This window comes from Cucurbitaria berberidis (genome assembly GCF_010015615.1).
Source record: "Cucurbitaria berberidis CBS 394.84 unplaced genomic scaffold K460scaffold_5, whole genome shotgun sequence".
In the NCBI taxonomy this organism is placed as follows: Eukaryota; Fungi; Ascomycota; class Dothideomycetes; order Pleosporales; family Cucurbitariaceae; genus Cucurbitaria; species Cucurbitaria berberidis.
In genome coordinates this window covers 2,462,212-2,476,168 of record NW_024468939.1, presented here as the reverse complement: position 1 = coordinate 2,476,168, position 13,957 = coordinate 2,462,212, and the positions used below count along the sequence as shown (strand labels likewise).

Here is a 13,957-nt window from a genome sequence, read left to right as displayed (position 1 = left end):
AAGACTTTTGTACGAGATATCTGAACTGCTATATGGTTCCTGTGACCTTCACGTCATACTTGCTGGGTCTCCGTTACTGTTCATCGTGGGGGAAAGGCAAACCAGGCACCCTAGACTGGTTCAATTTATGCGATTTCTTTTTGATATGTGTTGAAAAGGTTGAATATGGATATCACTGGGGAGAGTAGAGCGCGACAAGAACAAAGATAAGACGAGCAAGGACAACTGGAGAAGCGACACACCACAGCCCACCTAACTGTTATTCCCCCGCCCTCCAGCCCAGCAACACATCTTTTAATGCCCGGAATTCTTCTCGTAACGCCTGCATGTCGTCCCTCAACATCTCTGTATTGTCTCGCAGCTGCTGCATCTCATCAACACTAGTAAAAACCCGCTCTCGTCTTCCCATTTCGAATCGCTGACCGGACTCATAGCTGAAGTCCCGTCTGGACGTCTTAATTAAAGCTGGTCTTGCTCTAGATGCAGACTTTGGTTTTGGTTCATCCATTTCTCCATCTAAATATTTCGGTGAACTATCAGATCTTTGGGTCATGGGTCGGGTGAGCTGTGGTGTCCTTGTTGAGATTATCGAGGACCGTCTTCGTGAAGCTTCCTTCACCACACGCGACGTTGGGCGAGAATACAGGCTATCAAGAGACGATGAAGAACCTGGGGCATCGATGGTGACGTGACGTTGCGGAGTCTTTGGGGCAGGGATAGAGGGACCCGCGCTGCGTTCTGCTTGATTTGTACCAAACGTAGGATTGAAGGTCTGCGAGGCTGGGCGAAGATTGAGTCTGCTTGGTATATTTGACGGATCCGGAGAAACAGAACGAAGTGGTGGTGGAAAACGTGCTGAGCTCTTTGACGCAGTGACTGATGCTTGCTGGCTCACACACCGCTGGGGTGTCTTGCCCTTGTCTCGCTGTGTAGAAGGAGGTGTGAAGAATTCTTGGTCGGAGACAGAACCCTGAGACGAAAAAGATGCATAAGAGGCAGAGAGGCGACGTGCTTTGGATGATGGTGGCACATTCGGTGCTTGGTGTACTTGTGGCCACCTACGACTTTCTTGTAATGGTGGTGCAGAAAGTGAGGATGATTTTGCTCTGCTGTTAGACATAGGAAGACGGGGTGCTGCCACAGGTGACTCAAATGTTTCTGTTGCGATGCGCGGTCGTATCAGCGACTTTCTTCTCGGTCGCTCGTGGGTCCTGTTGACTTGTAGCGGTGAGCCGCTCGAAGCATCTGATCGCTTTCGAGTGGATTGACGTGACATGCGCTGTGGAAGATCGTTGGTGAACAAGTCTCGCGTGTATGCAGTCGGGATCGCTTGAAATTCTCCAACTCGCTTGAACGGCGATGCTGTCTTCATTACGGTGCCACTTTCTTCATCAGTAAGAACCTCAATCTCCTTCGATAGCCTGTCCGTCACCGGACGTGGCTCAGGCGACAACGAAAATTTACGGTTTGGCAGGACCGACGGTGCGGACATATCGCCGACCCACTCGACGTTGACAATTGGCACGCCCATGGCTATCTCATATATGAGTAAGCCAAGAACGTTGAACACCAGAACCTTCCCAGCTTGTGTACCGATCGCGATGAGTGTCTCCAAGCCTTCGTAGACCTGACCAGCATCTTCTGTTGCCTCACCACGTAGCAGCAACACCTTTTCATTCCTAATATTCGATGAAATAGATCTGTCTGATACGACGGATACACAAATCGCTGGACCGGAGACATGCTATGTCCTGAGCACTTTTCCGCCGCCCTCAAAGTCGACGAGTCGGCAGCGTCCATCTTGCCCGATACTGACCACACGCGACTTGTAGCCTGGGATGAGCGCTGCTGCTGTTATGCCTCCCATTGCCGCCTTGTGCAGCTTCTTCAGTGCGCCAACCCTCAGTGGTTGAGGTTGGAAACGGTGCGTGTGCGAGCCTTTATGATACTTCGAAAGGGGTGGAACGAGGAGTCGATACATGGCCAAACTGCCATCCTGGAAGCCCAACACAAAACTCGTATGAGATAGCGATTCGAGGCCGTCAGAAGAATGAAACACGGCGCAATTGATAGGCGAATGGGCATCTATAGGTTGAAAGTTGACTGGCGCGCTGCCTCCCCATCTTCTGTCATGAAGATATATCATCGGCGGATCAGGCGAGGCTGATAGCAGTACGTCGCCATTGCATGATACTGCGATAGTGTTTGGTGGTGATGGATGTGACGGCAGCGAGGGCAAGAGTTCCGCTGCTGGGATGGAGTACGCTTGAACCGATGTGCTCAAGGTTGTAGTGAAGTAGAGTGTGCGCGAATCAGGCGAGAAAAGGAGGAGACGAGGCTCGCCCTATGTATTGTTAGTCGTAGAACCGACCTTTCAACGACGCTTGTCTGACATCACCACCCTTAAACTTGTATCTCTTGTTCTTGCCTTGCGCTACATCATACAATACAACGACCTGACTGTCTGCGACGGCGAACAGGCCACTATTGTCTTTCGACGCACACGCGTTGACGATGCCGCTCGCGGTTTCGCATTCGAAGAGGGACTTGTCGATGAGCTGAGAGCGATACTGTATCGCGTTTGGTGTTGTGATAAATAAGCTGTGGTCAATTGGTAATTGATGTATGAGCGCCATTGCCAGAGCTGAATCAATGATGCGGTCTAGGACAGTTCGCGAGGCGTTAGGATTGGGTGGCATTGGGTGATTGAAGAGTGGAAATTCCGAGGCAAGAGCCCACGTCACTGTCCGAAGAAGTTGGTACTTTGAGGAAGGAGGGACGAACTTTTGTCTGGGGATTTTCCCAAAATATTCTAGGTCTTTGATTTGTCCTTACAAGCGCCTATAACATCCTCGACTTTATCAATACATACAGACGCCGTTTTTTTGGAGATCTTAGCCTTCGTCTATTTCAGTTTCGCATACTGCTTCCCCCACTTCTCCGCAATTTCCTCTTCTGTGAACTTCCTTGTCTTGCGCTTCAGCATCTCTGCCCTCTCTTCAAGCGTAAGCTTCATCTGATCGCCCATGGGTACTAAGCAGCGCGCGACGTGCTCGTAATTCTTCCTCAGCAGGTTGATCGTGAGAAACATGTAGTCGATATTGTAGAATACCAGCGCATGTTCATCAGCATACTGCTTCTTCTGGGAGAGGAAGGCCACAGGATGGTCGCGCCAATGCCGTAGCGGGTTGAGATGGTGAGATGTGTGGTAGCCATCATTGTAGCAGTAACGGTTGCTCTGTGATGTACATTAGCGACCTTTCAACTTCGTCTGCAATTAATGTTCGACTCACAGGAACATCAATAAGTGTAATGCTGGATCTGAAGTCCGAGTCCGGCTCCATTTCGTCTACGAGCGCATGCTGACCCCAGTTTCCGGTCATCAGAGCGAGGCGCATAAGCGCGAGGGGGACAAATAACACAAATACTGCGGCGGGCGCGTTGACGTATGCGAACATGATGTACAAGAAAGCGTAGCTGGAGAGCTCCCACCCGCCTGCCTTGAAAGCAAGGACAGGTTTACGAGTGCGCAGGAAGTACCGAGGCAGATCAAACCAGATCAAGAAGTAGAAGCGGCCGACATAGCGCATGAAATCCCACACATCGTCTCTCTGGTACCGGACCGTAGAGGAGAGATCATCGGGGCCATTGCCTTCGACATGGTGATGCTTGACGTGATGGTAGTAGTAGGAGTTCCAAGTGTGTCCCATCAACGGATCGAGAACGTATGGGAAAAGCTGGTCGATGATGGCGTACTTCTTGCTAAGAACTCCGCGCATGTGGATATGTTGATGCCTCAAAAGCGTGTATGCTCCCATATACCACCCTTGCATAACGCCGTGTAGGATGGCGTGCCACCAGTGGAAGTTTTTGAACAAGTACAAAGCGGATGGGAGTGTTGTGCATGAGTAGAGTAAAAGATGGGTGACCATGACAACGTCCGTCTCAACGCGAACAACTGTCCGAGCCCACCGGATGTACGGATCAATGATCCATTGTCGGAGAAGGGCGTTCTTGATATCTGGTTCATCCACAGAGCTGAAGATTGTAGGTTCAAATGCATCTGACTTTGGGTTGTTGGAGTTCTTCAGGTAAGCGATTGCTTGCTGCTCTTGGTCTTGAAGATCTGTAAATTGTCAGATGATAATCAAATTAAGAAATAATGACTTCTTAGCCATAGCAGAAGTTCAAGGATATAATGTACCTTCTGGTGATGGTGAGACGAATTTAGAGTGCTTGGTCTCTGAGTCGTCCGATTCCTCCGCTACCTCCGAAGAAGCTTTATCCAAAGGGTCTCCATGTGCTTCATACTGTTTCTGCAAGATGCTAAGAACTACACGATCCGGGCCGGTAAGCTCTGCATCGAGAGGGAAGGCAAGTCGGCCCATCTAATGGATGATATGGTGGCTTGGCGTTTTGTTGATTGTGGCGAGGTAGTACAAAGTCGTACGATCGAACGATGACGCTTGATCGTTGCGCAATGGAAACAATTGAAAGAAGGCGAGCGCCGTCAATGGCTAAGGGATTGTTGAGATAAGCCGGGAATGCAATGCTAACAGCAGATACTAAGGACGGAGAAAGACAGTAGGTGTTCGCGACTGGAGGCCGCGAGTTTGTGGCGGACACGAGAACGAAGGCGGTGTGAAAACTGTCTAGCGCGCCCCTGTGACGGGACCCACATGTGGGCATTGATTGGCCCAGGCAGCGAACCCCAAACGCCTGTTCGCCCACGTAGGTTGGAATAGATACCATTGAAAGGACAATGAGATAGTCATTCGTAGCACAGCATTCATGCTATGATGGACATGAACAAGGCTGAGAGCAAATGGGCGAGATCTCAAAGTGATGTCATTGGAAGCGATAGTGATGTCGAAAGGCATCAAAGAAGACTACAATGCCAATGAGAAACTCCATCTGCACTTGAATAACCTTTTCGTCCCATTTTACCTTCCTAGTGTCGCCCCCACCATACTGGCATACCGCATTAGCTCCCACATTTCCGTTCTTCTTCAAGATCCTGTTGCATATCCCCATTCAAACGCCGCATTGTTCACTGCTCCTCAATGGATCTCGTCGTCTGCTGTGGACTCCGCATCCACTAAGAGCTCAGATCTGAGTTCGCTGTAGGACCCAAGCACCTCCTCGAGAATTGAGAGTTTGATTCCCATCGCCAAGAAAGAGCGAGCCATGGTGATCAAAAAGTGTCGGATGCCAGAAAATCGTTGCATCCACAATGCCCGGTCGCCTTCCAACACCGGGTCTAAACTGATAGAGAACTTTCGCAACGGGATGTATGCTTTGAGATACCGCATATGTTGCATTGCGTGTTTCGTGCTGACTGCATTGTTGGCGTACGGTTCAACCCAATCGACAAAATTCCAGCAAGGGACACTGGCGAGATTTAAGGATTCAAGATTGGGCGGCAGAATGCGGGTGAGGTTGAGGAAGTCAGAAGTACGAGGCGGATGATTGACCATGAAACTTAGATCAATAAGGAGAATTGTGAGGGAATGAAGTTCTTGAAGTCCTTGTACTGGCTCCGAATTCCCCTCGCCGAATTCTTCAGCCCAGCAGAGCCATTCCAGAGTTGTGAGGTAAGGACAGTGGTCTTGAAGCGTGGTTATTATAGATTGAGAAATGTCGTTTCCAAGGTCATACATGTTAATCATAGAGAATACCGTGAGATGACGTAGGCGCTCGTGTTGCAGGAGCTTGCATAATGTAGAAATTTGTATGTCGACGAATTGTAACTTCAGACTCTGAATCTTTGTCCCACCTGCTGTATCCAACGTACGGATATCCGGCGCTCGATTGAGAGTATCCTGCAATTTCCATGACCAGTGTGTGATTTCGAGGAAGTCGAGTGAAGGGAGATGCGGTATGTTCCTTACACCTGGGAAGGGGCCCCGAAAATTCTTCAGTCTCGAGAAGGGTACCGACGCTTTAAATATGCCCTTTTGGCATGCATAGTATGCGATCTGAGCAAGGAGTGGACCAAACTTGGGCAGTATCGGCTCTCCAAGGTCAATTGATAGGATTGAAACTGCCCGGAATAGGATGTATGCCAAACAACCTTCGAGGCCGTCGGGTCTTGCAATCTCACACACCCAAGTGCTGGTCATTTCTGGAGGCGCATTTGCACCGAGGATCTCAAGCAAAACACCTTTGAGCTGTTTGTATAACTTGCAAAAGCTTTCGTTTAAGTCAACAGTGGTTGCTTTGCCCTTCGCCTGGCTCCATCTGAGGATCAATTTGAAAGATCTGATATGCGCAGCAAGACCGGGTCGGGACACAATTGTTAAGAATAGCCAGCGAATGTTGGTATCTTGCCGACCTCTGAACTCGAGATTCCGGTAAAGGAATGGCTCTGCGATACTCCGATAGTACTTGGAGACTTTCGAAAGATTGTTGAGTGCGTCATGGTCCATGAAGCGGGCGATTTCGCCACCAAGCTCGGGTGGAATCGTTGAGAGGGACATCGTTGTGAATAGAGATGTTGCACTAAACCGTCTTGTGTTGGCACGACTGATTTGAGCTTTGTAAACAAAAGTAAATAGATATTCGAGGGAGTTGAGAACAGAAGAAATGATATCTTGAGAGGTGATGTGAATACTTATAACCCTCCCAGCACGAACCGGTCTGCCTTTACCTGCGGAGTTTGTGCGCGCCTCAGGTGAGAGAGCTCTGCGAATCTTAGAAGGGGTTTAATAATGAACGGTATCAGGGTGAGAGAGCCATAGCCGGAAAGTCATCTTTGTGTTGTGGACAAGCGAGGGGAAACGCCAGGCTATTCAACGGCGAAAACGAGTAGTGGACACATCAGACTCCTGGTGCTCATCACAGCAGAGGAAAGATCTGATCCTGCCTTTGTATCTTCTCTGCCTCCCCAAACATAATACCGTCAACGTAGCACTCGCCAACAAAAGTCCAATTCCCACGCTCTCTCGCTCTCGACACATACGGCACGCTCCCTCCATACAATATGACGATCCGATCCCCCTCTTGTGCATCCCTCGGACAAAGACCTATACGTCCTCTAGCGGTGAGGAAGAAATGTCGCTCATGGCACGCTTTCCCTGCAAGCACACCAAATTGCTCTGCATTGCCCAATTCGGCCAGCTGTTTGAGACGGGATCCGAGAGCTTCAGAGAAGCTTGAAAACTCGGGTTCAACTCGAGACCAGTACGCTGCAAAATCTGCGACTAGTGAGGGTACCTCGCGAGACGGAACGATCTTGCCTAGAGGATAGGCAGGGAACTCGGTGGGCATAGCAAATCCAGCAGCGGCCATGAGTTCGATGTAGGATTGCAGAATAATGTTTTCTGGGACGCCAGGGTTGCTGCATCTCACGTAGGTCTTCCACAACTCTGTGACTGCCTCGATATGACCCTTGATGTAAACCTTGAGGTCCCGAGAAAAGGACATAGTGCTCTCTGTGACATAGTGGACTGTATCAATGTAGAAGCCAGAGAGGACTAGAGTAAGATTATCTTGTTTGTGTTGAGTGACGATGTCCACATTGGCTATTGTTGAGAAGGAAGCATTATACTTTCTCGGAAACCCCAACCCGCGGATTGTAGCTACTCGTGCATCAAGGTTCGGCATCCATGAGACTAATTCTTGATTTTGCGTTCGAGGGGTAAAGGTGTTCACAAGGGATAGGACGTCCAGGCTTCCCGTATTTGTTATGAGATCTTTGGCGAATGCAGCATAGACTTCGTTCTTACTTTTAGTGTAGTCTGGGCGAAGGCCAACTGTTCGAGTCTGAGGATTGCCAACATCATTTGCCAGACCGAGAAGACCAAAGACCTTGTCTCTCGGATCCGAGGCCTCGAAATCTCTCGTACGTGATACTAGCTCGAGCATGGATAAGCCTCTAGTAGCTCTTGTATGTAAGAGTCCGAGCCAAAGCTCCGGCAAATAGCCTCGATTCATGGCGCCTTCGGCTGGGTACTCATTGGCCGACTTGGCGATATATGTGCGCGTGAATCCTGAGGCCCAAATAGCTGCTAGAATGACTGCGCCCCATGGCAGTGTATGCTCTCCTAGTCGAACAGTGATCTTATTGTGTGCGAATGCTTCTTGCAGCACCCAGACGCGGCGGAACCAAGGCAGCGCAAAGAAGTGCGCGAGAAGCTTGTAAGCATGCTCCAGCGTGGTTCCCAGTATCTCGATGGACACATATGAGCGTAATTGTTCTATATCGATTGCAGTCAAACGCAGGCCATCAGGCCCCACGATGGATGTTGGCGCAATCCGTGTGTCTACTTGGAAACGCTCCGATATGGCAGATATGGTGGACACAGAAGCAGTTAAACAACGATCGCCTTCTCCGAGCCAGATTACAACGCCTGAAGCCTTGCTGTATATATCTTTCATCATGGCAACTTGGGAAGCGCGCTCCTTTAAATTTGATTGGTCGATAGATATGGCATCAATCCACAGCCACTTCATAGTATGCGTTGATCTGAGCTTGCGCATTGCACTGCAAAGGTTCATGCTAACTTTGACTTGCTTATAGTTGCATGTCGGGTGTTCAGACGTCCTAATGAAGAGACGACCTGCTTCCGTTGAATTGCCCCAACAGTAACTCAAACATTCGTAATGCTCTCCAGTAATCCACGGCTGTGCGGCGACGAGGGTACAACACAAATCGCCAGACGGGCTACCGTCTAAGGTGCCATCAATCCGAAGAAGTCTTAGGTTGCCGGCGGAGGTTTCTTTGAGCGGTGGGTATGCGAACATATTCAGAGGCGATCCACCAGCACTTGTGATGGGAGACTCGGCGTTTGGACGAAGAATTGGACCTTGCGTTGTATTCATTTGAGGTGGTGGGCGCATGAGCGCAGCTGGTTCGGCATTTGTTTCTTGGTTGTGGGCACTCGAACTTTGTCGATCTGTCTGGTTTGATGATGGCATTGTATACCCCCGATAGATCTCGAAAGACTTGGTAGTGGATGCCATCGTGTTACTCGAGGTAGTCCTTTGAGGCGGCAACGTAGACAGAAACGCAACATTTGCAGATCGTTGTTGTGGTAGAGGTCCTGTAGATGTCTGAGGTATACTGGGCGGCAACGCAGATAGAAACGCGACGTTTCCAACAGGCTGTTGTTGTGGCTGAGACCCTGCAAATAGCTGAGGCATACTGCTATTGGTAACTTGCAAAGTGTATCTCGTTGGATGGCTAACCGGGCTAGAGTCAGCATCGCTGTTTTGCAGCTGCTGAGACCGAAATTGTTCAGGGGTGGATCCAACTCGTTTAGAATCTGAAGATGCTTTTAGGAACTCCACATTGGCGGTCCAAAATTGTCGTGGGTATGACATTGTAAGTAGCAGAGACAACGCTGCCCTAAGACCACAGCTAGAGAACGACATCAGAGCCCTGTAGCGATAGTATGGACTCGGTCTTACATTGAAGTTCAAGGGATTGGGAAGTTGCCGCGCCCCATGCAAGCTTCATTGGCTTAGACGCGCGCCTTTGGATGTCGCGATGTTAAGTCGAGGCTCACCAGCGTTAGTCGAGTCGGCGCGACTCTGGGGGATTCAGCAGTCGCACGTATGCACCGTTGTTACATCTGGCATATAAGGTGGATGGTTTCTGAGGTTGTGAAGATGATCAAGGAGCTTGGATGGTTGCGCAGAGATTGGTCCTGAGGTAAGCGCGCGTTGATTCGCTGTCAAACTCAAGCAGATGCTGTTGTAACCCGCCAAAAGTCGAGACATCCTGCTTGTCTGATGATGGCTACAGGATGAAGTGGAGCCGGTCCTCTATTCAGTACGACTGAAATTAGAATATGAGCATCAAGAGTCAGGAAGACAGGTTGGTAGGAGATGAGGTTGGTGAGTAGCTTCACGTGTCGTCAGCCGCTACGAGGGGCAGGTGCGAACGTCGGTACGCGACTCTCGCAACGCAGCTTGACGATAGCAATGCCTCTCTCTCTTATTCACCACAAAGAAAGCATCGTCGTCAAGATAAAGTCCACCAGCTGAGGGCGATGGGGAGTGGGCGTTCGGAGGGTAGTTGCCTCTTTCGTATCGTCCGCCGTGTGAGCTGAGGGCACCCAACTCTGCGGTTGGCACTCGCTCCACAACAACTCTACTTCAACTACATCTCTTCTTTACTGCAATTTCTTTCTCATTTGCTTGGTTTGCTGCCATCGCCACGGCTGATTCTTCTTCGTTCAAGACATCTCGCAAGCACCAGGCTGGCGGGAAGCGAGGAGCCCAACACGTCTCGCAATCCTAGGCCCTGCCCACGTCATTGCCCCGGCACAGCAGGGAGGACAACCTGACTGCCAGTCTCGATATAGTTCTGCGCAAGTCTCATATCTGGTCGCCGAACATTAAATCAATATGGATCCTCCCGCGGAGCAACCCGATCAAGGCAACAAGCACTCTAGACTTCTTAGCGATCATCGCTCTTGTGAATCCGTTTAGGCTCGTGGCCTGGCACGCAACATGTTTTCAGTATCTAACTCGAATGGTCCTGCAGGACTGGGGTTGGCGAGAGGAGGGGCCAGAATCAGCGATACACGGACCCTTTGAGTGATAACTAGCAACCGACCAATCCTCACAAATGGGTCCTCCTGGACCAGTGCCCAACACTGGAAGATGGGGTTGTCTGCCGCAGTTGTCACGAGGCTGGTTGAGTCCCTTGGTCCTCTCCATGCATGGGGCTTTACTATTGCTTTTGCTGACAGGGTCCTGAGGCGAAAGGATGGCGCTCCCGACCACCTCATTCTCCCCCAAAACCCCTCACGGATGTTTCCATTGCATGGCTTGTAATGTGCGGCAACATTTCCAGCCAGCCTTGAAAGCAACTTGTGGGAATGGGCGCCGCTTTTGAAAACAGCCCTGGTTCGGATGGCATGCAAAACCCTTCTGGTAATTGTATGCAGCTCCTTGCAGCCTGAGATGGTGGCCAGGCTGCCAACACATCTCTTTGGTCTTGCGGGCTTGACTGCGAGAAGCGATGATTGGCAGGAATATACCGCGCAACACGCCAGCTTCCAGTTTTCTAATCTTGTTTGTTTGTGCTGCACATTTCAACGTGGAGGGTGGGCGACGCGCCAGCAGTATGGGCTGACCAATCATGCTACCTCTGGCAGAGGGGTGCGAGGGGTATGAGGCTCTGCTCGCAAAATCAGTCAGCTGGGAATCCAACTGCTGAACGCACATGGAAGTCGAAAAGCATGTGCTGGCACGGGCAGAAATCTCTCCTCACATTCGATTCAAATCCATGCTCCCTGTTCGGCCCGAGAGTACCCCTGTCTTAACACGGCAAGTCATCATTTATGTGCACGGGAAGGATCGCCTTGGGACGCTAATCCAGCTGGCCGGTGTTTGCTCGTCTCTATCTGGATCCGTGGCTTGCTTTGCGGGGTTGTCGTGCTTAGGCGAGGCCGACGCAAACAATCTAACCGTCCTCCATTTTGTTATCGACACGCGGTGAAGCCGATGAACGACGGTAGGAACTAACATGACACGATGGCTCGAAACGGATAAACCCACTCACCATCTCTGAGCAGACTTGCTCTCGCCGATAGAATACCTCCCATTTTGGCGCGTATGCATGCAAGGTGTGATTGCAACGATTCCAAATTTGGCACCCCGACTCGCACAGCCTTTACGTGAAATCGGGCGCTAGAGGTCGAGGATAGATTGCGTCGCACAAGGAATTGACCGGCTGCCATAGGTCCCCAGAACCATTGCCATGGAACGGGACACAAGATGCCTGCATTCCTCGAAAGTGATGCGGCGCCGAACTGGGGAATTCCGAAATATTGGTACTCATACAGCAAGCAACCCTCTGCGGATCACCCGTGTGTGTGGCTTTGGGCGTTCCATGTGCTGCACACCCATCTGCTGTCGCACCCCTCATTCCGTGTGGCCTTCCAGAAGGGGCCTGCATGCTAACATTTGCGCTACGTTCATCTCAAACAACGATATCTTGCACGAAAGCATTGACGGAGCGCCAACAAGGTCAAGCGACGGAACGATCGTCTCCGGTACCAAGGAAGGGCCGGACCATACCGCACATTGTCGTAATTGGACCAGTCGCAGACGCAGGAGACTTGTGTGCCATGGCTGGCTCATCTTCCCTGCTGAGGCTACCGCATGTCTCAATTGTTGCTTTCATCGGTCTTCGAGCCCCTTTTCGTGAAAAGTCTGTGGGGGTAATCGAACGTTTCGAGACTTGTGGATGGCGGGATGCCTCTCCGCGCTTACTCTTAAGATTAGATGCACTGAGCAAAACCAAGCCAACGGCCAGAAAGCCCCAATAATGACGAGTCGAATGCCAATCGAAATACAAACCACAAACATCATCAGCACGCGACGAAACATGTCTCCTGCATGTCAATCGCTCACATACATAGTCTGGTACCATTCGAACTTTCAAGGACGGAACACAGGTTAGATGGTCGACTAGGTTTTTCGCGAAACAATCCCTTTCCGCGATAGCCTATCTGCCGTCGGTCATTTCCATCACTCTATTCCGCAACCACAAGCCCGCTTCGGGTAGGGTCGTCGAATGGATGCTAGTCACTAGGCGAGCTAGACGGCCAATCACCTGCGGCCGTGCAGCTTCCTCTCTGGAAGCACATGCGATCCACGCACGTTCTGTTCTCGAGACACAGTAAAAGGACTCGATGATTTGTCTACTTTGCGTCCTCTCCTGCTATTCTGCGCTAATTATAGAGGATATGGACATGTGGCGGTGCGCAGCCATGTTACCATTACACCTGAGACTAGCTTCCTTGGTGCTGCACCTTTCATATTGATGTGTCAGTCTCTTTGGCCCTGTAGAGGGGCAGCGGCCGTGGGTGGTCACGTATAACACGTATCTATTGCGTACATGAAATATGATCACCCCCACAGCTTCAGGGCGCAGGACTAAAATAGTCCGTGGCCTCCCATATACCTTCCCGGACGTCACAAAACCCTATTAGAAAGCCAATCAGCAATTATGCTCTGAGTGTTATGCTCTAGTCACCGAAAGCTCGACGGCGCGTTGGGCTATGATCACAATCTCGATTTCAGAGCCCAGGTATCTGCACTAACATGGGTTTCCATGGAAGGACGAAGGGCCGTTCCATGGGAAGAATCACCCCGCACATGCACCAGTCAGTTCTCAATTTCGGAAAGCCTGATACTCCCCAGGGGAACGCATTAGCGTTGCGCCTTCGGTGATTTAACGTACTGAAGTTGGGCGCCTCATTAACGGGGTGAGATCGAGTTCTTGTCTGCTTTGGGCAGATGTGTTACATTCCATCGTCGAGAAGCATCGAGTAGTAACACAGTCAATATTCATGTGGCGGTTGCAGTACAGGTCTATGTGCTTGGTCAGGGTCAGGCTGGACATGATAGGCTGCATGGTCGAAGACGGAGAGCACCAGCCTGCGGTTCACGCTTTCTTATTAAACTTTATCCATGCTCTCGGGCCAGAAGGATTCAGGGACCACGAGAGAGGGAGTGACAAGATGGCTGCCCGGGCCCAGCAGTGACATGGACACGGAATGTCAAGTCCGCGGGTCAAGGCCAGTGCCAACTGGCGTCCCGTTAACAGGACGAGACGTGTGCCTATAGCGTGCTCTGGCACCTCTGACAGCGCAAGACTGTCTGAGCGAGATTGCGGTGCCCTGGATCACCCCCACCGGGTCATCTTCATGAAACGGGACACAAGTTGAAGTTTGCGACCAGAGAATGCAGAAGCGCTGCAATTGGCGAGAAGCCACCAAAGCTTCTGCATCCGCCATGTCGAAGCGCAACCGTGGCTATCCAGAAGCCCCGGCATTGGGAGCCGGCGTGGTTGCGCCCTAGCCTTCGAAGCCTTGCGTCCGCTCGCGTTGGCGGTGAAGTTTGAGGCCATGACGCACCGCAACGATGTGGGCCGCCGGTTAGTCAACAGCAAACCTCATTCTGTGTCGTCCAGAGGATGGGAAACGCGGTGAGGTCA

General features: G+C 50.9%; 5 protein-coding genes across 5 annotated transcripts; 1 reads left to right on the top strand and 4 right to left on the bottom strand.

Moving 5' to 3' along the window:
* Window positions 1–259: 259 nt before the first annotated feature.
* On the bottom strand, window positions 260–2,636 carry K460DRAFT_345953 (uncharacterized protein; the record flags this gene model as incomplete). Its single annotated transcript, XM_040931289.1, has 3 exons — window positions 260–1,744; window positions 1,784–2,279; window positions 2,479–2,636. The coding sequence occupies 3 exons, from the start codon at window positions 2,634–2,636 to the stop codon at window positions 260–262; spliced, it is 2,139 nt and encodes a 712-aa protein (XP_040784830.1).
* K460DRAFT_345951 (uncharacterized protein) lies at window positions 2,632–4,602 on the bottom strand. Its single transcript, XM_040931288.1, has 3 exons — window positions 4,205–4,602; window positions 3,294–4,126; window positions 2,632–3,238 (listed from the first exon to the last, which is right to left on the bottom strand). The coding sequence occupies exons 1-3, from the start codon at window positions 4,386–4,388 to the stop codon at window positions 2,906–2,908; spliced, it is 1,350 nt and encodes a 449-aa protein (XP_040784829.1). The 5' UTR covers window positions 4,389–4,602; the 3' UTR covers window positions 2,632–2,905.
* A 458-nt stretch (window positions 4,603–5,060) lies between these two features.
* On the bottom strand, window positions 5,061–6,479 carry K460DRAFT_409681 (uncharacterized protein; the record flags this gene model as incomplete). Its single annotated transcript, XM_040937279.1, has 1 exon — window positions 5,061–6,479. One exon carries the CDS (start codon window positions 6,477–6,479, stop codon window positions 5,061–5,063), a length of 1,419 nt encoding a protein of 472 aa, XP_040784828.1.
* Window positions 6,480–6,837: 358 nt separating this feature from the next.
* K460DRAFT_291907 (HET-domain-containing protein) lies at window positions 6,838–8,745 on the bottom strand (the record flags this gene model as incomplete). The annotated part of the gene is made up of 1 exon (XM_040929319.1): window positions 6,838–8,745. The coding sequence occupies one exon, from the start codon at window positions 8,743–8,745 to the stop codon at window positions 6,838–6,840; it is 1,908 nt and encodes a 635-aa protein (XP_040784827.1).
* Window positions 8,746–11,445: 2,700 nt separating this feature from the next.
* On the top strand, window positions 11,446–12,336 carry K460DRAFT_181484 (uncharacterized protein). The gene has a single exon (XM_040927054.1). The coding sequence runs from the start codon at window positions 11,714–11,716 to the stop codon at window positions 12,161–12,163; it is 450 nt and encodes a 149-aa protein (XP_040784826.1). The 5' UTR covers window positions 11,446–11,713; the 3' UTR covers window positions 12,164–12,336.
* Window positions 12,337–13,957: the final 1,621 nt, after the last annotated feature.